At 38.1% G+C, this 24,909-nt stretch overlaps 1 protein-coding gene across 5 annotated transcripts in view; it reads left to right on the plus strand.

Annotated features, from left to right (window-relative positions):
• ACOT9 (acyl-CoA thioesterase 9) overlaps nucleotides 1–24,909 on the plus strand; it is a 50,831-nt gene that overhangs the window by 17,646 nt on the left and 8,276 nt on the right. The window contains exons 1-8 of one of the 5 annotated variants that reach the window (XM_032475840.1): nucleotides 953–968; nucleotides 11,816–11,994; nucleotides 14,460–14,557; nucleotides 16,177–16,222; nucleotides 18,250–18,420; nucleotides 18,680–18,717; nucleotides 22,785–22,868; nucleotides 23,256–23,359. In XM_032475840.1, coding sequence (XP_032331731.1) covers nucleotides 18,266–18,420; nucleotides 18,680–18,717; nucleotides 22,785–22,868; nucleotides 23,256–23,359 — 381 coding nt within the window. In that variant the 5' untranslated portion in view covers nucleotides 953–968; nucleotides 11,816–11,994; nucleotides 14,460–14,557; nucleotides 16,177–16,222; nucleotides 18,250–18,265. Of the gene's footprint in view, nucleotides 1–952; nucleotides 969–11,815; nucleotides 11,995–12,175; nucleotides 12,367–14,459; nucleotides 14,558–15,535; nucleotides 15,572–16,176; nucleotides 16,223–18,249; nucleotides 18,421–18,679; nucleotides 18,718–22,784; nucleotides 22,869–23,255; nucleotides 23,360–24,909 lie in introns of those variants that run through there. The other 4 variants (XM_014566828.2, XM_014566829.2, XM_032475841.1 and 1 more) reach the window with 4 other exon arrangements.

A 24,909-nucleotide genomic window follows, 5' to 3' on the forward strand; every position in this document is an offset into this window, starting at 1 on the left:
CTCTGACTCCCTCCCACTCCCGCCACCCAGAGTATTTCTCAACCCTTATAGTCCCAGACTGGAAACCACAGACTTTCAGTTAGAAACTGAGCAGCTCCAATCACTAAAGTATTCAATTTGGGATTCCCCTGAGTGACACCATTTCTCTAGGTACCCAACACTAGACTTCAGTACCTTGAGGGGCCCTGAATGTGATGTGCCCTTTAATAGCAAACCCAAGCTCTGGCAGGTTTGGCCTGACACATTTATTCCAGCAAATTAGAGCAGATTGCTCTCAGTTTATGTGTGTGTGTGAGTGAGTGTGTGTGTGTGTGTGTGGTTAAAATTAAATACAAAATGGAGACTGGACTTGAGAATACCCTGTGCAGACAAAACCATTTAAGACAGTAAGCAAAGCTCAATCTAGCTTATTTCATAAACATAAGTGGAACTTAACCTAGGTTATTTCTTATAAATGCTGCTGACAATCATAAAAAAAAACAACTTAAGTCATCTTCCTAAAGATGGTTTGAGATAATCACTTGTAATCAATCCCCTGCCATCTGGAAACCCCCATTGTAATAACCAATCATTGTAAACATTAATAACTTTCTCACTTTCACTTTATAAGCCATCCTATAACTTCATGCCCCTGAGCTTTATAACAGTCTTTGAATTTGGAAGCTCCCAGTTCACAAACTGTTTTCATACGCATAATAAACTCTTAACTAAATTCTATTTATTGATTTGGTGGGTTTAATTTTGTTATTTCTGAATTTCTGACAGTTTTCTGACATTAGAAGTGGGATCCAAATAAGACTCTCAACAACTCGGAGGCCAGTGAGCAACCAGATGCTGGTATCCACAGGGTGCATTGAGCTCACGGCTTTCTCCCCAACCTTGCAGTCAACCCAAGCTCCGCTCTCTTTGCATTTTGAACTCTCCGACCTTGTTGTGCACGTCTGTTTTCTGGTTGTTGAAGCTTCTTGGTAAGTCACCCTTCTGTCTGTAAGGGGAGAAACTGTTATTCCCTGGATTTTAGGCAGCAGTTGGATTACTGAGCTCCACATAGACTGTTTTAGTGAATCTAAAGGCAGAGATAGGTCCTGCCTGGTTTAAATCTCATTCTTCTCCCTCAAAGACTCCTGGTTCTTATATGTATACCCTCTGTGGACCAGGATCTTGTACCTTTCTGGAAAAATGGGTGAACTTTACAAAGGATAATTTGGAATTGTAGTGACACTTTGGGGAAATTTTAACTTAGACAAGATAGTCCACTTTAAGGGTGCCCTTCAAAACAGAATCGCAAACTTCTCAGAGACAATGGAAGATATTCTTCCACTGGTATGTAGAAGCTTCTAAGAGGCAAAATGACTCCAAAATAGCTTCTCTGAAAGAATCCTTACAGTGCGCGCACGCCCCTCCCTGCCACATTCTTCAGTAAAAAACTTTGGCCATTTGACATCATCTGAGCAGATAACCTTAAGTTAGTTTGTCTGCCAGAAACAAAATTTGGCTCCAGATTCTTTTGAATTTTGTATTATTATATCTGAGACATAGCTAAAATTTTAAAATGGAAACTCTAAGATTTCTGTGTCTGTCTATGTATTATGTATGTCCATATATGTAAATTATGTATATGTGATATTTTCAAAGGAGTTCTACTTAATTGGCTTATAGAGAAATAAGCACTTATATAAATTAAGTATTCCTAAAACTCGCAGAAATAGAGACTCTAAGCCAGTCGTTTTCAAGTTCACATGATCAGGATAATCTTTTTTTTTTTGGTAGTTTGATTGAAGTTCAGTCAGTTACAATGTGCCAATTTCTGGTGTATGTCCCAGTCATATGTATGCATACATATATTCATTTTCATATTCTTTTTCATTAAAGGTTATTACAAGATATTAAACATAATTCCCTGTGCTACGCAGAAGAAACTTTTCAAAATCTATTTTTATATATAGTGGCTAACATTTGTAAATTTCGAACTCCCAAATTTATCCCTTCCCATCCCCTTTCCCTGGTAACCGTAAGATTGTTTACTATGTCTGCAAGTCTGTTTCTGTTTTGTAGATGAGTTCATTTGTGTCCTTTTTGTTTGTTTGTTTTAGATTCCAGATATGAGTGATATCATATGGTATTTTTCTTTCTCTTTCTGCCTAACTTCACTTAGAATGACGATTTCTAGGTCCATCCATGTAGTTGCAAATGGCATTATTTTATTCTTTTTTATGGTCGAGTAGTATTCCATTATATAAATATACCACAGCTTTTTTATCCAGTCATCTGTCAATGGACATTTAGGTTGCTTCCATGTCTTGGCTATTGTATATATTGTTGCTATGAACATCGGGGTGCATGTATCTTTTTGAATTAGAATTCCCTCAGGATATATACCCAGAAGTGGGATTGCTGGATCATATGGTAGGTCTACTTTTAGTTTTTTGAGGAATCTCCATACAGTTTTTCATAATGGCTGCATCAAACTACATTCCCACCAGCAGTATAGGAGGGTTCCCTTAGGATAATATTTGATAAATAAAAGCTAGTTTAAGTTTGTTGGTTTAATAAAAACAGGTGTGTTTTTGGAATTGTCAATATTAAATGTAATGCAAACATACAATTTTTTCTACCTTTGTTTACTAGTCAAATAAGCTCATGTCCTCTCTGTATTACAAAATAACTTAAGATTATGGCTAGCTGATGTCTAATCTAAGTATAATTGTTAAAAACAAGTAATTTAGATAAAAGTAAATAAGATAAAAGTTTATACTAAGCTAAATAATGGATATTTATTAAATATCTAGGTCATTTCCAAATAAGATAATTACTGAGACATAAATTTCAGTTGATCTACTTTTGACTTCATAATTTTTACAGACAAAAGATATTTGGGTTTATTAATAAATATGTCTTTTGCCACATTAAAAATTGTATTATGAAAAACATGTTTCTAAAAAGTATAAGTTTTTATAACTATGTATTTATAAATTTTCTAATTACTATAGGATGCTAATATATGATAGTTCACTTTTGCCTGCTTCCTAGTTTTCACTGGAAAGTAAAGATTACTCACAGTTAAAATTTATAATCAATATGTAAAAATAGAACTACTAGAAACAATAAAGGGTGAAGGAAAACAACTTTGTATATAAAGTAAGGGAAAAAATAGGATTTTTAAACTATAAGTGAAGGTTTATTTCATTTCCTCATAAAAAAACAACTCCATAAAATCCTTGAATTAAAAACAACAGTTTTTTCACTAAGTATTTGCATATATTTTTCGACATACTTTTTTCTCCCTTCAAATTCCAGTAGAATTGAGATATTCATTATCTTGTCACAGCCACATACCCCATAATTATGTCAACAGAACTTCTATCCATTCTTCATAAAGCCCCTGAATAACTAGGATTAAGAAATTAAACTCATTGATCTAAACCCAGGGCTATTAATCCCCCACAAGTGCCAAAGCACTCATTATGAGACTGGCTCTTCTGGTTCCTCACTAAGGATGTATAGATATGTTCTACATCCTGAAAATAATAGACTGAGTTTACATGGCATGGATACAAGCAATAGTTACTGCACAAGTGAATGGGACACAAAAGCACCTGAGCTGGTTGATCAATGTGTTGTAGAGAAAGGAGCTGATGGCTGATTTTCTCTTTCCCTCTAACTCTTTACAGCCAACAGCACATGAACATTATGTTAGACTGTTCCGCCCATGCTGTTTCTCACTTTGATTCAAAGAAATGAACACTGACATTGCTCTCCCCCACATTGATTGGAAGGAATCAATATGATAGTGAAAATATTGCTGATTCTAGGGATATGGAACATCAAAGGATCCTTATTATGAAGGCTGAAGTTGAAATTTTAAACAATTGAAGTATAGTTGATTTACAGTGGGATATATTTTTATATGAGGCGTATGCAAGGAATATAGTGTGTGTATTTCTTAAGGAGACAGAGTAATGTTGTCTAAAATAAAATGACTGGTTTTTTTCAGAATAAGAAAGGAAAAAGAACAAGACAAAACCTAAATGAAAATAGAAAGATGCAGAAGTTTTATGGAAAAGAAATTTTATGTTGTGAGGTCATAGCAGGCTGAGATTGAATACATTTATTCCCAAGGATATTTTTTTAACATTTTTTATTGATTTATAATCATTTTACAATGTTGTGTCAAATTCCAGTGTAGAGCACAATTTTTCAGTTATACATGAACATATTTTTAAAATGAGCTCAGTTATGTACTTATACAAAACTGGAGTTTAATTTTCTCTCTGTTAAAATCACAAAACTTTTTTAGATTGTTGATCTGCTCTTAATAAAATATTATAAAAGGTTTTTCTTTACCTCTAATGTGACATGCCTAGGAAACAAGGATTCTGTGTCTTGGGAAATATTTCATGTGCTCCATATTGTCTTTATCAGATCTTTGATTACTTAGGAAAACTGAGTCTTTTCAATTTTAAGAGGTAAGGTTATTTACAACTATATAACTTTCTATTTTTGCCTTTGAGGTCTTTTAATTGTCACTTTGGTAAGTGGAAAAATAAGTATTCTTTCATAGTGATTTATGCTCCTATGTTGATCAAGTGTTTTAAATCTTTTGACATTTTTAACAAACTTCCCCCAAATTCCAAATGAAGAGTTTTTGACCTCAAACTAACTTTAGGATTTTCTAAAGGGCCCCTAGAAGATCTCAAAAGATTTGCTCTCTCTCCTTATAAAAGTGAAATGTTAATTTATTTAGGCTTATTTGATATTAAATTGCATGGAAGGGGAGGGTATAACTCAGTGGCAGAGCACATGCTTAGCATGCACGAGGTGTTGGGTTCAATCCCCAGTACCTCCATTTAAAAAAATTTTTAAAAGCTTAAGCCGTCTTCCTAAAAATGGTAGGAGATAATCACTTTTAACCCATCCCCTGTCATCTGGAGACCCCCATTTTAATAACTAGTCATTGTAAATGTTAATAACTTTCTCACTTTCACTTTATAAGCCATCTTATAACTGTATGCCTTGAGCTTCATATCATTCTTTGAATTTGGAAACTCCCAGTTCAAGAACTGTTAAAAAAATTTTTTTTTCATATGTGCAAACTGTAATAATTATACCTAATAAAACTGAAAAAGGAAAAAAATTCCTTCCTTTTATTGAGATATAATTGATATATAGCACTGTATACTTTTTTTTGGTGGGGGGAGGTAATTTATTTGTTTAATTTTTTTCCTAATGCAGGTACTGGGATTGAACCCAGGACCTCATGCTTGCTAGGCATGTGCTCTACCGCTGAGCTATACTCTCTTCCCAAGAACTGTTTTTATATGCATAATAAACTCTTACTAAATACTATTTATTGATTTGGTGGTTTTAATTGTGCCGTTTTTGACAATATCTATGTATGTATGTATATCTATGTTTTTATCCTATCTATACCTATACCTCCTCAGGGAGATATATATGTATATATGTAGACATACATATGTATGCATATGTATATCTATATGTGTGTGTGTGTGTGTGTATGTGTATATATATATAAATAAAATCTCCTCAGGGAAGTTTTATGCAAACCGTCAGGGCCAGGGTGAGGGAGATGGAGGAACCTGAGCAATACACAGGGAGTAAGGAATTGGGGGTAATAATAGGAATTAGAGTCAAGGAAGAAATGGCCACTTTGAAGTGCCATTTTAGGAGTAAAAAAGGGATATTTCCTCCCTCCAGGCTTGGTTTTTGCCTCTCCACAGATGATGCCAAACAGAAGCCATATGTGGTGTCCTGTGCATTGTGCTAATGAGTTACCTATATAAACAGAACGAAGCAGTCTAACAATCCCATAAAGATCACACATGAAGATAAACCAGCTAGAATAACGTTATTGTTTCTGAAGATAAAGTCAACTAATACTAATGGCTCCCTCCTGTCTTTCTGCGGCTCCATCTTCAAATAGCACAAGATACAAATTTACACCCAAAGACATGTAAACTCTAGCAACCAGCATGATTCTAGTGTCTATAAAATATACAGATCCTCCCTGTAAAGTAAGTTTCAAAAGCGTGCGAGCACTCTGAAGCATGACTTTTTGCAGAGATAGTAAAGTATGTTTATAGCTTTGTTCCTTCTGTGGTTATGCATTCTGGTGCAGCTCTAATTGTATCGGAGGTACTTGTTCATTTTCCTTGGATTGAGGAAGGGCAGGGTTGGTTCCTATGCTACCCCAGCTGAATGGGCTGCCCTGGAGTCTGAAGGAAGGTGCTGTTTCCCAGCTGGGATGGTAGCAGTTGGGGTGGTACGAGGAAAATGATGGAAGGGAGATTTCCGCCAAGATGGCAGAGTGGTAGGACCATGAGCTCACCTCTCCTTGCAACTACAACGAAACTGCAAGTGAATGCTATAACAACCATTGACAAAAGACTGGAACCTAGCAAAAAAAAAAATCTGCAACTGGAAACATAAAGAGGGAACCACAGCAGGATGGTAGGAGGGGCGTGTTCACAATATAATTGGGCCCCATACCCTCTGGGTGGATGACACACAAGCTGAAGATTAGTTAAGTTGAAGAGGCCCTCCTACAGGAGTGAGAGCTCTAAGCCCCACGTCAGGCTCCCCAGCTCGGGTCCTGGCATTGGGAAGAGAAGAAGACCCCAGGACATCTGGTTTTGAAGGACCGGGGGACTTGTCTCTGGGAGCCTGACGGGACTGGAGAAAATGGAGACTCCATTTGCTTGAGAAGCATACACGGAAAGTCACGTGCTCCAGGTCCAAGAGCAGAGGCAGTGATTTCATAGGAACCTGGGCCAGACCTACCTGCTGGATTTGTAAGGTCTCCTGTGGACGTGGGGGATGGCTGTGGCTCAGCCAGTGGACATAAAAGCTGATGATGGATATTCCGGCAGTATTAATCTACATGAGCTTTCCTGGAGGCTGACATCTTGATTGGATCATTAGCACCAAGACCCAGCCCCACCCAACAGCCTGTAGGGAAGCCTCAGGCCAAACAACATACAGGGTGGGAGCACAGCCCCACCCATCAGCAGACTTCCTGAGCCACAAAGACCTCTAGACACATCCCTACCCATCAGAGGTCCAGGACCAAGCTTCACCCAGCAGTGGGCAGGCACCGCTCCTCCTGCCAGGAAACCTGCATAAGCCTCTAGTCCAGCCTCACCCACCAGGCACAGATACTAGAAATAAGAAAACAACTATCCCAAAGCCTGTGGAAGGAACCTACAAACACATAGAAAGATAGACAATATGAGATGGCAAAGGAATATCTCCCAGGCCAAGCCACAAGATAAAATCCCAGAAGAGGAAATAAGTGATGAGGAGACAGGCAATTTACCTGAGAAAGAGTTTAAAGTAATGATGGCCAAGATGTTCAGAGAACTCAAGAGGAGTATAGATGCACAGAGTGAAGTTTTTAGCAAAGAGTTGGAAAATATAAATAACATCCAAACAGAGTTGAAGAATAAAATTACTGAAATGAACAACACACTAGAAGGAAGCAAAAATAGACTAAATGAGGCAATGGAATAGATCAGTGAGCTAGAAGACAGATTAGTGGAAATCACTACTGAAGAACATAAAAAAGAATGAAAAGGAATGAGGATAGTTTAAGAGAACTCTCGGACAACATGCAGCACACTAATATTTGCATTATAGGGGCCCCAGAAAGAGAAGAGAGAGAGAAAGGACCTGAGAAAATTTTTGGAGAGATAATCACTGAAAAATCCCCCAACTTGGGAAAGGAAACAGTCACCCAAGTCCTGGAAGCACAGAGAGTACCACACAGGATCAACCCAAAGAGGAACACACCAAGGCACATAGTCATCAAATTGACAACAATTAAGGATAAGGAGAAAATATTAAAATTAGCAAGAGAAAAGCAACAAGTAACATACAAAGGAACTCCCATTAGGTTATCAGCTGATTTTTCAGCAGAAACTCTACAGCCAAGAAGGGAGTGGCACGATATATTTAAAGTGATTAAAGGGGAAAACTTACAACCAAGAATACTCTATCCAGCAAGGCTCTCGTTCAGACTTGATGAAGAAATCAAAAGCTTCACAGATAAACAAAAGCTAAAAGAATCAGCACCACCAAACCAGCTTTACAACAAATGTTAAAGAAACTTCTCTAGTCACCAAACCATAAGAAAAGAGAACAAAAAAGAAGAAAGAGGGAAAAAAAGACCTACAAAAGATTGCTTTGGCTGTTCGGGGTCTTTTGTGGTTCCTTATAAATTTTGGAATTGTGTGTTCCAGTTTTGTGAGGAATGTTGCGAGTATTTTGATGGTGCTTGCGTTGGATCTGTGGATTGCTTTGGGTAGTGTGGCCATTTTGATAGTGTTGATTCTTCCAATCCAAGAGCACGAGAAATCTTTCCATTTCTTTGTGTCATTTTGGCTTTCGGAGTATAGGTAACTTCCTTGGTTAGGTTTATTTCTAGGTATTTTGTTGTTTTTGATGTAATGGAAATGTTTCTGCCGGTTATAAAATTCTGCTTTTTGAAGTGCAAAAAAATAAAGTGAGTGAAGGGCCGCAAATGGCAAAGTATCCTTCTTTCTTATGGTGAGCTGTATTCCATTACATATATGTGTGCTGCATCTCCATTATCTGTTCAACTATTGATGTGCACTTAGGATGCTCCCATATCTTGGCAATTATAAATAATGTTGCTGTTAACAGCAGGGTGTATGTATCTTTTTGAGTTAATTCTTATTTTGTGGTTGGCTTTATTCCTTTGATAACTATGTAAATTAAAAAAGCTAAAGCTCTAAACGTTCCTAGAAACAATGAACAGTACATATATGTAAATTTAAAAAATATGTGCAGTAAAAAAAAAAAAAAGAAATGAGCTATCAAGCCATGAAAGACATGGAGGAAACTTGAAAGACCTATTACTAAATGAAAGAAGCCAGTCTGAAAAGGCTACAAACTGTACGATTCCAACCAAATGACATTCTGGAAAAGGCACAGATACAGAAACAATACAAAGATTGTGGTTTCCAGGGGAGAGGGAGGGAGGGAGGAATGAATAGATGGAGCACAAGGGATTTTTAGGGCAATGAAATTATTCTGTATGATACTATAGTGGTGGCTACATGTCATTATGCATTTGTCAAAACCCATAGTATGTACAACATCAAGAGTGAACCCTAATGTGAACTACGGACTTTGGTTGATAATAATGTGTCCATGTTGGTTCATCGATTGTACCAAATATGCCACACTGATGAGGGATGTTGAGGGAAGGGGAGTATGTATGTGTGGGTGGCGAGGGCTATGTGTGAACTCTCTGTATTTTGTGCTCAATTCTTCTGTGAACCTGAAACTGCTCTAAAAAAAATAAAGTCTATCAGTAAAAAAAAAAATGATGGAAAGTGGGTGGGCAGGGGAATGGAGAGAAAGAGGATGCAGAGCCAGGAATGAATGGAGAGAGCCAGATTTGTTGGAGGAAGTGTATTAAATGGGAGGCAGTGACAAGGTGAAGGATGATGGGAAGATTAGGCTTGAGTAAGACAGATGTCCTTTGAAATTTTACCATTTAAGTCCTATTTTATTGAAAGAGGCATCTTTATTGAAGTTGACACTTTGAAGTGAAGATGTCCTATCCTAAAGAGACCCTCTGATCCCATGTCACTAATAGTATGACATGTTTTACATGTTTGCCATTTCTAAGCAAGAGAAAATTGTTAGAGGAGAAAGAGTATTGCTCTTGACATAAACCTTTCAACACTTGGATTTGATGAGCAGTCATCATAAAAGTGGAGCCGAGGAAAGGTAGGAAAAGTGATAAAAATTACCGCTGTTTTGAAATTGCCTAGCCTGGGTTTTACTTCTATTGGAGCAAGTGGGCATAATACTAAGCACTTTCATGTAACAGCTCAATAGTCTTTACAATATTTTCTTTAAGGTTTAGGGGGAAAATCACCTTTCCATTGTTTTTTCTCAACCTCCCAACTTTATCCTAGATCCTTTTGTGTAAACTCTATATTCTTGGAAATAACTTTTTTTAAAAGTGATTTCTCTATCCTAATGAAATCACAGCATACATCAGTTTGTTTGAAAGTTGATGATATAGTTTTCCAAGAAAATTTTCTACCTAAATTAGATATCCAAAAATATCTATAGTTGAGAAGCCCAAGGAAAGATGGTTACTAGATACTTTTCACTAATAATGCTAGTTTGAACTGATAACATATTGTTAAGTTTGTTATTTGATATTATTCTTCTACTTATAATAATGACATTGATAATGTCTTCTGTATCTGTCAGTGTATAAGGTGCCTTTTATTTGATTTTAATGGTAATTTCTGTTACTCTGAGACCATATCAGAATAGAAGGAATGGAAAATAACAGGAAAAAAAAGATGGGGTGGAGAATCTGTTAATTCAGGACAGTGATTCTCACCACTATACAACTGTTGCATGTCTCCTGGCCTGACTTTGTGACCCCTTTGCCTTCTATCCCTGCTATCCAAAATCTGGTAAAGCTTATATACTTTACAACAGCATCACCACCACACACACAGAAATCAGGGTTGCTAAGCTGTTTCAAGAATTTTATGTGTGCTGCCTGTTGAGATAAGTGTAGATGTGGATGAATGCTAGACTGGCTGGATTTTAGCAGGGGTTCCCTGAGGTTTGAACTAAGGTAAGTGGGCTAAGTGATGAGATCTGGTTTTTTTTTCTCTTTAAATAACACCCGCAGTGGGACATCTATGGGGTTAGTTGCTCGGTGCTCCTTTTCGAAGGAGTGCTCCATATCCCCATCTGAGTGGCTACTTATGGAAATAGCCATGTTAGTAGATTGTGACCTTCTCATAGGTCTGGGTGAGGGGCTTCCTGGTAAGTCAAATGGGTAAATATGACCTTGTCCTGGCAGCCACAGTCAACCAGTCCAGGGGTTGTACCTGATCCCAAGTGGACCAATGATTTTATTCTCAGGAATTTTTGTATTTGATACAGATTTTTGGGTCAGTCTTTATGCTGTGGCTGTGACTGTAAAGTTCAGGAGTTTCTATTGCCATGTGCAGGAAGCTTTTCAATAAACAAGAGGCAGGGGACGTGGGAGGGAGGATCCTGCTTGGTTTCAGAATAGTTGCCTCAAAGCAAAACAAAACCATCACTGAAAAGGTACAGGCAATATGAACAAAACAGAAGGCGAGATCTATGCAGGTCAAAAGGACAGTCTTATGGATGTGGGACTGCAAAAAGCAGGAAAAGTTAGGTAGAGAGGAAAGATGAAGCCCCAAAGACCATGTTCCATTTGTAATTCATGAAGTGATTTTTTTAAAAAAGCCAACTTAAAATTGACAAATTTTTAGTAAGCCTGGTGTTATCAGAAAAAGCATGCAGTATCAATTTCTTTTAGGAAATTACCACCTTCAAGGACAAAGCAAAACTTGCATCTATTTTGGAAAGATCCCCTCTCATTACCTTATGTCCTCTTTAAAAAAAATTTTTTTATGGTAGAGGTGATTAGATTTATTTATTTTCTGAGGAGGTACTAGGAATTGAATCCAGGACCTTGTGCATGCTAAGCATGCACTTTACCACTTGAGCTACATCCTCCCTCTACCTTGTTTCCTCTTTAGACTACTTTATCATGTTTGAAATTATGTGATTTGCTAACGTGCTTGCTGACTTATTTTCCTTCCGTATAACGTAAGCCCCCTAAGGGCAGGGAGTTTTGTTTATTTTGTTACATCTCCAGAATTTACAAACAGTGTCCTGCGCACGGCCAACAGCTGAATGAAATGGAGAACCCGATCATCCAGTAAAATCTTCTTAACTCTCTGGCCTTGAATCTCTCTAGGCAAGCCGAGATTCCAACTATCAAACACCAGGGGGCAGACCGAGACTAGAAGAGGAACAATAGAAGAGCCAAGGCGTTGGGGTGAAGGTCGCGTGGTCTTCAGCGAAGCGGGATAACGGAGACAAGGTCCAAGGACTTGGCCGCCCCTCGCCTCTTCGTCACTCTGGCGGTGCTGCCAGGTACATTTAATCAACAGATAGGCGGGTTCTCTAGTTAGCGACATGCTCCGCGCTGCTGATAGAGCGGGAAGCTCCAGGGAGATGGACTCCAGCTTCTCGCCAATGAGCAGGGCTTCAGGTGCTGCGTGGGGCCCCCGGGCAGCGAGACCCCGCCCCCGGGCAGCGTAGCCCCTCCCACCACCCCTCCCTCGGGCTCGCTTCAAGGGTGCGGTCGTGGGGAGCGAGGTTTCCTCTCGCGCTCGCGCTCGCGCTCGCCCTCGGTGTCTTTCGCGCTCTCAATTGCCTCAGCTTCCCTCCGCCGACCGGCGGGCCGGGCCTGGGTTTCTGGTCACTTGCGCGGTGGCGGAGCGCAATGAGGCGAACGGCGCTGCGGTAGGTAGCCCGGGGCCTGGCGGGGCGCGGGCCTGGGAGCGCCCACTCGAGTCCTCCAGGCTGCTAGCGGGCCCGGGCGGAAGGAGCGGACCGCGGCATTTGGGCGGAAAATGGGGCGTGGTAGGGAAGGGCGCCCGCCTGCTGCGACCCCTCTGGGACTCCGGCCTGTTGGCCTAGGGTGGGGCACCGCGCCCCCAACCTTAGCGTCTTCTGGCCGGGAGTTTGATATTAAAAGTGTAGCGGCAGTTTAAGGGAGGAAGTTGGGTGTTCCCTGAAATTCCATTTTCTTTGCTCATCAATAGTGTGGTTTTGAGTTAGCTCCTTGTCAGAAAGCTAGTACTTAGAGTTCCACATTATTTTTCCAGCCCTCTGCGCTCTTAAGGTTAAGTGCTTGACCTACTTGGACTCTGACTTAAGGGTGTTGTGATGTGGGCAGAGGTTGCAGGGCACCTTTTGGGCTCTCAGGACCTGTGTTGTATATATAAAGGGAAATAGCCTGCGACTGAAAAGTGTGTGTGTGTGTGTGTGTGTGTGTGTGTGTCAGAGTCAGAGCTCATTTCTTACATCGAGATCATCTGCTACATGTATTATAACTGCTAATTAATGTATTGAGGGCCTGATTCCTTTGCTCTTTCAGCTAATAGTAGCAGTGGAAAATACTAGCTTTTTCCATTGTGCTTTTTAAAACCTGTTATATTCAGGTATAGAGTGCTTGTTTCTGAGATGGCAGAGTGAAGGATCACATACCCTATTTCCTCCAGTGAGGGATTTGAACCTACAGAAGATTCATAAAATGAAATAGTGAAAAAGAAAAAAAATTCAAGTCATGTTCTGAGAAAAAGCAAATTGAAAAGTCAAGAACAAAAAGACTGAAATATTAATCCATATATAGAAGTACAGAAATGGAAAATTTATTGTGAAAAAATAAACCCAAAATATGTAAAATAGAGGCTTTTTAGCTGTGTGATTGGAGAAAAAACACAAAACCGAAACCCCAAATGCTTTAAAAAGCCTTCTGGTCTTAGTGGACCAGCAGGGATTATATGATGACTGGCTGGCTAAGGAATTAAGTTAGCCAGCGAGTATATGCTCATATTTATGTGTTCTTTTTTAGCATAGTTGACTTGGTGAAAGGACCAGGATTTGTTCTAGCAACACAAGGGTCAAAACTCCATGTAGATTTCACTAAATATTTCTACTGAGAGACTTCCTGAATGCTGGAATTCAGAAGAGAAATCTATAGTAAATTTGAGCTCTAAAGAAAATGAAGAGTGTTCTTTCTTTTTTTGGTTAGTCATCACTTGACTCGGCATTAGGTTGTAAGCATTTACCAGTCCACTTGAGCTACAATGAGTAACAGTATCTGGGACTCTTGACCTCTTCAATGCCTTGCCTTCTTCAGCTGTGCTCTCAACAGATCAGTTTGTCAGTCCTGATATTATATGTGTGTTATCCCTGATATGATAGTGTGTGGTTAGGAGTTGACAGGTCAGCAATAGTGAACCAAAATCAACTTAAACAGCTTATTCCTGGAGAGCAGGTTAGGCACATTTGGGTAAATAGTTTTTATTTTATTCCATTAGGGAGTAGGAAATCTTTGCTGAAGTCCAATAAGTAAGTACTCTCTTTGAGTCTGGAAAGGGTTAATTCTGTTTTCAAAGTTGATTGATTTATAATTGGGTTTAACTTATTAATTGAGGAAATATGGTATAATAATAAAGAACAAAATAAATGTTCATAATTGGTTTACTCAGCTGTTTACTGAATTGATTCTGGGCTTCTGAAGCTAATACATTAGAAAGAGCAAGAATAAATTCATTAACCCTGGTTGATATCTTTTATGTGTTTTGTAGATAACTCCCTAATTGGTCTCTGCTCTCAAGAAATGTTTCCTCTAGTTGAAGAGATGATTTATGGAGTAGCCTCATATGGAAATATACATACACTTGAGAAACAATTGCAGACCACTGCAAGACAGTATTGACTAAGGGTGTGAGACAGCCGGGTGCTCTGGGAGGAGGCACAGGTCTTTGGGGTTGCCAGGGAAGAAGCCATGGAACCGAACTCTAAGTGTGTTTCATCTTGTTTTATAGGCTTTGTACCTGGAGCAAAGGGCTGTTTGCTCCCAGCAGAGGACTGACTCAAGGATCTCAGGATCCCGAGAAACAAAGAGTCTTCCACATTCGTGAAGGCAAGCATGGGTGTTTACCTTTTAGGCCATATGGGGAAAAACTGTTGTATTTGGGAGGCATATACGCAGACAGTTTAGGGCAAATAAGGCATACCAAAGAAGATCTTTCATAAGCTTCTTATGTATAAAATGACCAGGATAGGTTTGGGTAGAAATCACATTCAGAATTTGAACTTTGATTCCTGGGAGCCTTGGAGACCGAACTCTTTTAGTTAAATGATTTCTACTTCCTGTGTGTAGGTACTAAGGGATAGACACGGAAAAAAGAGATCTAATACATAAGCAGGAGGTGCGCCCTTCAGTTGTACCAACTAAACACTCCTAGCCTACAATTTTGTTAGAGGGACCCTGTTAATCCATGGTTAATTGAAGTTAATTTCAGTTACTAATCTGATAGGCAAACTATAAATGTCTTTATCAGTGTAAGAATATTCATTATAATGAAAATTGTGGCTTCTTTAAAGGATCCAAATAAATGTATGTGTATATATACAATTTAAAATTCTACTTTTTTGACCCTTAGCACCCACCTTTCTTGCACTGACTATAAACTGGTCATAATCATTTTATGTCAGTGAGCATCTGTGTACTATTTGGGATACTTGATACTTTCCAATCTTTTATTCAGGGAGCTCAGGAGGGAAGAAAATTAAGAACTAAGACTGATTTATTAATGTATACTTTCTGCAATTTTCTATGATATGATTGTAATTAGAATTTACACCTAATAATGGTGTATAATAATTGATGGAAAAATCAAACATTTTTTCATGAAAGTTAAAATGCATGGCTTTGATCAAATATTTAGTGATTGCAAGGACCAAGGAGTGCTATAGTTAATTTCCTATAACTGGAGTATGTATTTTTAAATGTTACAAAAAACTTATGAACTCAAATATTACTTAAAATCCTATAGATTTATTTTTTGCTATTGACTTACTACTGCTTATCTAATTTATTTTCCCTTTATCCGTATAGCATGTTCACCTATACATGTGAATCACGGTGTGTGTGGTAATTAGTATCAACTTTTTTTTTTTAAGTGCTTAAATTTTTTTTTGCACTGATTCATTCTTGCACTTTTGAGCAGTGGGCATTAACTAAAATTAAATTACGTTCTTTGCCTTTCCTTTTTTGCTTCATTTTTCTGGCCTAAACATTTCTAACAATTAGAGTAGTATAAATATTTGAGAAATCAATTAGAATGAGACTCAGATTTAGATATGAGTCCTAGTCCCACAACTAAGTAATTGATCTACTACTGCCTTTAAGAAGATGGGTGGGGATTCTGTTCATAATTGTCTCCATCAAAAAGAGACTCCTACTGACACTAATATAGCCCCATCCAATGAATAATTGGAATTATTTTTTGTTTGTTTATATAAATCCCAGCAATTGGCACAAGAATATTCTTCACTAAGGAGACAATAGTTGTCTCAAGTTTTCAGGAAGCAAAGGCCTTATCACTTCCCTGAGCTGTTTGTGGCATTAAATGGAAATTCATGGATCTTTCAAGCTTTTGAGCGCATGAATTGCTTTTTATAGTTCTTGAGCTCATTGCCGTAATCCAGTTCTCATATTCTTTATTTTATGGAACGACCTCTTTATTTTTGTTTTAGTTCGAGATAAGTTGCGGGAGATAGTAGGAGCATCCACAAACTGGAGGTACGCACTCTGTTCATTCATTCTTCCATCCCTGAAGTGGTATGCTAGGGTGTATTTAGGCTCAGTTGATGGTCCCAGTGTAGGATTGGGGGGACCCTTTGTTCACAAATGGGTTGAGAGGTTTTTTAACTTGGGGAAAACGATGAACATTCCAACATACTCATCAGTTGATGCATTGTTGTCATAAAATCATATGATTTACATGTACTCTTCATTTTTCACAGTGCATTCAGGTATATATTACCTCACTGATTCTCAGTGAGTCTTGTGACATGCTTATGGCATATGTTCCTATTCCTTTTTTGCATATGAGGAGATTGAGACTTAGACATTGAATACTTAAGTACCACAGTTTGAGACTTGAACCCAAGTTTCCTGGTTTTTCTATTTCATGCAGCCTAACTCCTTTATTGCTTCTTGTAGTTCATAATTAACCAGGTCTTGATAAACAAAAAGGTCTTACTGCATAGCACAGGGAACTATATTCAATATCTTGTAATAACCTAAATGAAAAAGAATATATATGTATAAATATATAACTGAATCACTATGCAGTATGCAAGAAACTAACACAACATGGTAAATCAACAGTACTTCAGTAAAAATAAATAAATAACTGTTAATCAGTTCTCTTTCTCTCAGTATTTCTCTGCTATAAAATAGGAGAATATCCCTCTTGATTTGTAGAATTTTGAGGCTAAAATGAGATAAAAAGAAAACACAAGAACAGTAACAATCTATTGTTGGTATAAAATTATCTAATGAATTCTTTCTATCTTTTTATGTGAAAAATTTCAATTTACTGAAAAGTAGGAAAATGAATGCCTATGTCCCCACCATCTGAATTGGATACTTTATGAACGTTTTTTCCAGATTTGCCAATATATATATATTGGCTGAACTATTTCTAAGTAAATTATACGTATCATGACACTTCACCTCCTCTCCGATTATATTCCAGTGCATCTCTAATAAATGAATATATTCCATATAACAAATTTAGCAGTCATGCATCTCCAACAAGTAAGATATTCTCTTATATAGTAAAATTGACAGTAATTCTTTAATAGTATATTATTCATTCATATTCAGAATTCCTCAGCTGTTCCCCAAATATCTTTTATAGCTTTGAAAAAAAATCAAGATCCAGTAAAGGATTACATGTTGCATTTGGTGGTTATGACTCTTGGTCTCCCCTAATCTAGAATAATAGTTATCCCTCCTTTTTTTTTTCCCCATGAGCTTGACTTTAAAGAGGCCAATCCATTTGTCTTGTCAAATGTTCTACATTCTGGATTTACCTGGGGCCCTTTGACTTGTTTCTCTATCCCTTATATTTTTTGTAGTCTACACCTTTCTGGCATTAATACTTCATAAGTAAAGCTTAGAAAGACAGCTTAATTAATGATACTGTCAACATTGCCTATCCCTATGTCTTTGTCTCTCTTCTTCTCTTCCACCGTAATCGTCTCTTCTTTTTGTTCCCTTTCTGTCTCCTTTTTGTGTTCTCTTCTTTACCTTTTGCTCTGCCTTCCATACTTCTTTTGGATATACTCCATTTTTCCTCCTCTGTCTCTCTTTCTTGAAATTGAAGGCAGAGAGAGAGAGAGAGCTGGGGCACAGAGAATACGAGACTTGTCAAGGTGAGAAATGGGAATCTGGAGTTCAGTGGCCATGTCGTTCTTTAGTCCATGTATCTGTATATCCTATTACATCAATTTCTGTATTTTTAATTTGATTTTAAAGATTCTGTTCTTTGAATACACTTTTTGATGCGATTGAATATATAGTTCATTTGGATATATCTGTGTCACTTATGTTTTTCTTATCTACTAGTCTAAGTAATTTTAACAGAAATTTAAAAATTCACCAAGTGGCGGGGGAGGGGAGGAAGGGAAGGAAAAGGAGAAGATATAGGTCCAGACCTGCTCTTTCCTCCATAATGGTGTCTGACTGACCTGTATGTCACTGGGGTTGTGAGATAGAACTGTCCTGTGTTTCATGAAGCTTGTGTCCTTTCTTCTCAGAGACCATGTGAAAGCAATGGAGGAAAGAAAATTACTTCATGGTTTTTTGGCTGAGTCACAAAAAGGACTGCCACCTAGGAGAATGAAAGACAGTTACATCGAAGTTCTCTTGCCTTTGGGCAGTCAGCCCGAATTACGAGAGAAATATTTGACTGTTCAAAACACTGTAAGGTAACACAGCAGTATTTTTGTTTGTGTCATTTGTTTTTATTTTATATCCTTTCCTTATTACAACTTTGAGATATAATTCACATATCGTACTGGTCACTTATTTAAAATGTGTGATTCTGTGATTTTTAGTATATTCAGAGAGTTGTGCAGCCATCACCACAATCAATTTTAGAAGATTTTCATCACCCTACAGTGTATTATCTTTCCTTAAAGGCTGATCATCATGATTTTCATTTCATCAGTTTTCTTTATTTCACAGGTTTGGCAGGATTCTTGAGGATCTTGACAGCTTAGGAGGTACTGATATTATTTTAGTATTTTTAAATAGGTACTTATAACAATACATTGAATCCTCTGGCTGGAAAGGGTCTTTTTAATTCTTTAATTTGCACAGATGAAGATATTCTAATACAGCAGAAAAAGAAGGATGTCTACTACTTCTGAATTGTCATAATTATTTAATTATGTATAAAATGTAGATTCCTATTTAACAGAGTTATGCTCTTATTAATCCTTCTTTCTCATAACTTTTTAAAAAAAAGTCTTAAATTTACCAAAAAGTTGCACATAACAGTACAAAGAATTGTTCCTTCCTGAATCATGTGAGAGTATATTACTGACACGATGCTCATCACCTCCAAATATTTTTCACGTGTATTTCCTACAAACCAGGATATTCTCCTTCGTAACCATAATACAACCCTCAAAGTCAAGAATTTGACGCTAATACTTTTTTTTCAATGATGAGAATTTTTTTTATTGAGTTATAGTCAGTTTACAATGCTGTGTCAATTTCCAGTGTAGAGCACAATTTTTCAGTTATACATGAACATACGTATATTCATTGTCACATTCTTTTTCACTGTGAGCTACCACAAGATCTTGTATATATTTCTCTGTGCTATACAGTATAATCTTGTTTATCTATTCTACATATGCCTGTCAGTATCTACAAATTTCCAACTCCCAGTCTGTCCCTTCCCACCCCTCTCCCCTGACACTAATACTTCAGTAGTATAATCCTCAGACCCCATTCAACTTCCCCCAGAGGTTCTTTATAGTAGAAGGATCCAGTTCCAAATCACATGTTGCATTTAATTGTCATGTCAGGGATAGCTCCTCAGTCTTCCCCTAACTTTCATGACCTTGACACTTTTGTAGGTTGTGGGCCAATTCTTTTGTGAAATTTCTCTCAATTTAGGTTTCTCTGATGCTTCCCCAAGATTAGATTTGGGACATGCATCTTTAATAGGAGTGTTCCAGAAGGCATGCTGTGTTTTTATTGCATCCTATCAAGGGGTACATAATTTTAGTTTGTCCAGTTACTGTGGTGTTAACTTTGAGTCATTGATGAGGGTGGTGTCTGCCAGGCTTCTTCACTATAAAGTTACTCTTTTCCCCTTTGTGATTAGTACCTTGTAGGGAGGTGCTTTGAGACCTTGTAAATATCCCATTCCTCATCAGACTTTTATCAATTTATTCTTTTAAAATCACTGTGAACTCAGGGATTCCTATTTTATTGAATGGGTTATAATAGATTTCTATCATCTATTTTAATGCTCAAATTGTCCCAGGACTGTTCTGCTCTCTTCATGCTGCCTTTTGTGGTTTGTTTGTTTTTTGATGTATCCCCATCATTCTTTGAGCACTTCCTCACTTTCTGGTACAGCAGATGTTCTAGGCTCACTTGTACTCTCCCTGCCCCATTCCTGGAATCAGCCAAATCTCCAGGGAGCCCAGATTCTTTTTAATGGAGAATGATATCTAGAAACCAAGATCTGGGTGCTGGGAGTGGTCGTTGCTGCTGGGGTATCACTGTTCCCATGCCCTTTCAGTGGGTGAGTATTTGCACATACACATGCATTTACATCTATGTCTCTCTGTCTTTGAAAACCCCGGGTTCATACTAATTGTTCCTATTCCAGTTCAACACCACAGGTGCTTTCTTATTTACTCACTTTTTCACATTTGTAATTCCTTTCTCCAACTGGCTCCATTATCCATAATACATTTACTTATTTGATCAATTCCCCTGAATGTAGCCAGTTCCATATTGCTGCCACCCTGAACCCCATCATGAATGCCCCCCCACCTCACTGGGGTTCTGCCCCATACCAGGTTCCCTTGTGCAGGTCACCCTCCTCGTTGTGCTCAGGCTGCAGTGTGCTGTGCCATCGCTCTCGTTGCCTCTCTGCATGTCCTCCTGGCTCCGCTTGGTCTTCAGCACCCTACTCTGGGCTATCTTGCTTGCTCCTACCTAATGGCTTTTGGACTGAATTGTTAGGAAAGTGTTTAAAGAAAGCATCTAGAGGGAGGGTATAGCTCAGTGGTAGAGCATGTGCTTAGCGTGCACGAGGTCCTGGGTTCAAGCTCCAGTATGTCCATTAAAAATTAATTAATAAATACACCTGCTTACCTCCTCCCCTAAAAAAACTAAAAAAATTTTCTTAAAAAATATAAAGTGTCTAATAACCTTTAAAATAGAGACATAAGTCCATTGTTAGGCTTACACCAAGCTCCATTTTTCTTCGCATTAAATAAACCTGGCCTTAAAAAAAAATCACACACACACATACACACACACACACACACACGACTTTGGTTTACTTGGGTGTTCCTAAGTACACAGACTCTCCTGCCACTACTCGCTTTTCCTTACAACCTCTTATTGATGGCCAATCCCTTTCACGTGTTCACTTGATTCTGTTCCTTCTATTTCTTCAAGGAACTTGGCTTATCACGTATGCTTTCTCCCTCATATCTCCAGCCTTTTCTCACCTTCACTTTTCCCTCAACTTATAAACATGTTCAGAGCTCTTCCATCTTACAATGAAAAACAGCTAAAATCCCCTTCCCTGTTAAAACTCTCAAATTCTCTTTCTCTCTTACTTCAGAGCTAACTTTCTGGAAAGAGTTAGAAAAAAAAGCATTTGTTCATTGCCTCTATATCCTGCCCTCGTGTTATTTCCCAGTCTGCCGTGTTCTGGCTTCGTCCCCTGGGCCGTTAGCTGCTGTTGCCAAGCTCTCCGTTGACTCTTACTGTGTGACCTCAAGGTACTTCTCAGGGCTTACCAGACCCCTTTGAGGCTCCTGATAATGTCCAGCTCATCCTTGGGCTTTGGTGACATTTCCTCCTGCCTCTCAGGCTGCTCCTTCCCAGTCTCCTTTGTAGGTTCCTCTTTCTCTTTTGATTCCTTAAATGTTGCTTATCTCCAGGGTTTGTCTTCTGCTTTTTTAAAAATTGTTATTATCTGCACATTCTCTGTGAATAATCTTGTTTACTCCCAGTGTTTCAGTTGCTATCAATATGCAGAATACTTAGGAAGCTACATTTTCTGCTTTTCTGAGTTGCAGACCAGTTTGCCCTCTTGCCTGCTAGATATCTTCATTTGGATGTGCCCTGAGTTTCTCGAATTCAACATGTTGAAAACAGCCCATTCTGCTTTTCCTGTACTATATTCTCTTTCTCAATGAATGGTACACAGTCTTCACTCATGCAGGTTAGAAACCTGAGTTGATTCAAGTCTTGTCAAGTCTGCCTCCTCCTTAGCTCTTCTCTTCTCTTCATTTCCACTAATATTGCCATAGGTCAGACACATATGATTTCTGGGTACCACAAAGGTTTTTAAATGGAATTTCTTGCCTTTCATCCCTCATGCCCCCGGTACATCCATTAGCAGATGTGTGGATGGGAGGATTTATTGTTAGTCAACAAATATTTATATTGACCACAGATCCTGTCCTGAAGGTTGATGATACAAATTTGAATGAGTCATAGCAGAAGCAGGGAGGCCACTAAAGAAGTACAGTACAACTTTGAATGAGTTGATATTTGTAAGGTACATAGAACCATGCTTGGCACATATAAATGCTTGTTAAAATATGGAAAGTACGTAGATAACCACAAGGCAGTGTAGGAACTGAGGGTGTTACAGGGAAGGAGGGATAAATGAGTGAAATAATAGCTTCATAATTAGGAAAGCGTCAGGAGAAAAACAGGTAGCTGAATCCTTGTGATTTGTTTCTTTTTTTTAGAAGATGTTGGGTGCTGTCAGACTCATGTGCTAGGGTCTTCTGATTTAGTTACTGTGTCTCTGTGAGTGATAACAAGCTACCTGGTAGGCCTGGGTTTGGACTTCAGTTTCCTCACCAAATCTCAAATTGAGCAGGCATTCACATTAGATGATCCCCAGATTTCATCAGTGTGTATAAACCTTTGGTCCTATCATAAGGCCAGTAGTAGAATGTGGTGGGTTGGGTCTTCAAAACAAGAAAAGACATCTTATGGCTTTCTGGGAATAAATTACGAATGTTGAAAAAAATTTTGCTCTTGCTTTATTTGGTTCTTTTCTGTTTTTCTACAGTTCTTATTTGCTACATGCACACCAAAATCCATTCAGCTAAAATGTCTCCATTATCAATAGTTACAGCCCTGGTGGACAAGATTGGTAAGTGATACTATTTTCTATGCATACTTAGCATTTTTAGTAATTACAAAATATTATTGAGATTAGAGGAAATATTTTCCTTTTAGGGGCAATTTTTATATACATATGCATATGAAAGTGTCTAGAATGCTATATACCAAGATATTTATTATAATTATCTTTAAGTGGAAGGGTTTTGCATGATTCCAGTTTTATTTTTTATGTTCTTTGCATTGTTTACATTTTTCCAAAAGACATCCAAATTTCTTTTGTATATCAAAAAATTTATTTTTAGTTTTGAAGACAAAAAGGAAATGTAGTGGAATGTGCCACAATTTTAAATGAAATTGTCCATTTACAGAAAATTTGGGGTGTGGTTTAGGCTCAGATTGGTTTTCTGTTTTGTAGATATGTGTAAGAAGAGCTTAAGCCCAGAACAGGACATCAAGTTCAGTGGCCATGTTTGTTGGGTTGGGAAGACATCCATGGAAGTGAAGATACAAATGTTCCAGGTGCGTCTGCGCCCGCCCAAACACTGCCCTTTTGTTCTGATACAGCTGGCCAGTCTCAGTGAAAGAAAAGCTTTTAAAGCTTGAATCTCCATAGACAGGTGTATAGCTCACCACTTCTAGAAAAATAATTCAAGTGCACATCATATGCATGGTGTGTTGTGAATATCGTCTTCCTGGATGAAGACTGACAGATTATTTGGTGTTTATGTTTAGTGTTTATTATGTTCAAATCATATACAGCTCCATGTTAAGGTTCTTATTTCTGGGTTTTGCCCAAGAGAATTTCACAACAGTTTGAGTTACATTAAGTATGAATGGGATTGGTTCCTGTTGGTTTCCAAGGACTGCTGTACCAAAGTACCCCAAACCAGGTGGCTTGAAACAACAGAAATTAATTGTCTTATGGTTGGGAGGTTAGACATCCAAAATCAAGGTCTCAGCAGGACCCTGCTCCCTCTAAAACCTGCAGTGGAGAAGCCTTCCTTGCTTCTTTGAATTTTGGTGGTTTGCTGGCTCTCTGGCGTTCCTTGGTTCATAGCTGTAACATTTCAATCTCTTCCTCCTTCATCATATAGCATTTTTCTCTTGCGTCTCTTCTCTTCTTATAAGGACATAATAATACTGGATTAAGGGCCTACTTGCTCCAGTGTGACCTCATCTTACCTGATTATATCTGCAGCAACCCTATGTCCAGATGAAGTCACATTCACACGTACTGAGGGTTAGGACTTCAACATAACTTCTTGGGGGTCACAATTCAACCCATAACAGTCACTTAGATTATTATAGCAGTTAGGAACAGCCTCTGTAATGAGCAAAACTCAGAATAAAGAAATTCGTTAAGAAAAAGTACCTCAAAGAGGATAATAGCACAGAAATCAAATAATTCAGAGTATGCCCAAGATTTCATTGTGAAACTTATTTAAAAATAACTTATTCAGTTATGTTAGGATATTCAATGGGTCTGTTAATTCAGATAAATTTTTTTCTGTTATAGGATTTGAAACATTTCACCTTTTGGAAAAAGTCTGAAAGTTGCTCTGTAGTAAGTTATTTGTCAGAATAGTTAAGTAGTTTTTTATTTGGTGCTATATGTAAGCAGTTGAATTTCTTAACTCTTATGTTGATAAAACTGACAGTAATACTGCTTTTAAAGCAAAACATTATAAAGTTGTTGGGGATGCTGCTATGGTTTGTTCACAGCCTTTTTAAATTTTCACAGTTGATTCACGGTGGATTCCTGTCATAGGACCTGCTTTCTAGGGTATCTTGCCAAATAGGTTGAAAAAGAGATACAGGAGTTTTGGGGAAGAAAGAGCCAATGAAAATCAGTGTCAGAAGGACAGACTTTTGTTTTAAATTTACATTTCTCATTGGCTATTTTGATTAATAACTCATGGCTTGAGTGATCCTTTTATTCCAGAGAGGGAGCTTGGTGATAGGTGCTTTGCCTCTGGCTTGGCTCAAATGTAGGTTTAAATCCCAGCTCTGCTGCTATTAGCCATGTGACTGCGGGCAAATTTCTTGTCTTCTCTGAGCCTCTTGTTTCA

This window comes from Camelus ferus, chromosome X (genome assembly GCF_009834535.1).
Source record: "Camelus ferus isolate YT-003-E chromosome X, BCGSAC_Cfer_1.0, whole genome shotgun sequence".
Taxonomy (NCBI): Eukaryota; Metazoa; Chordata; class Mammalia; order Artiodactyla; family Camelidae; genus Camelus; species Camelus ferus.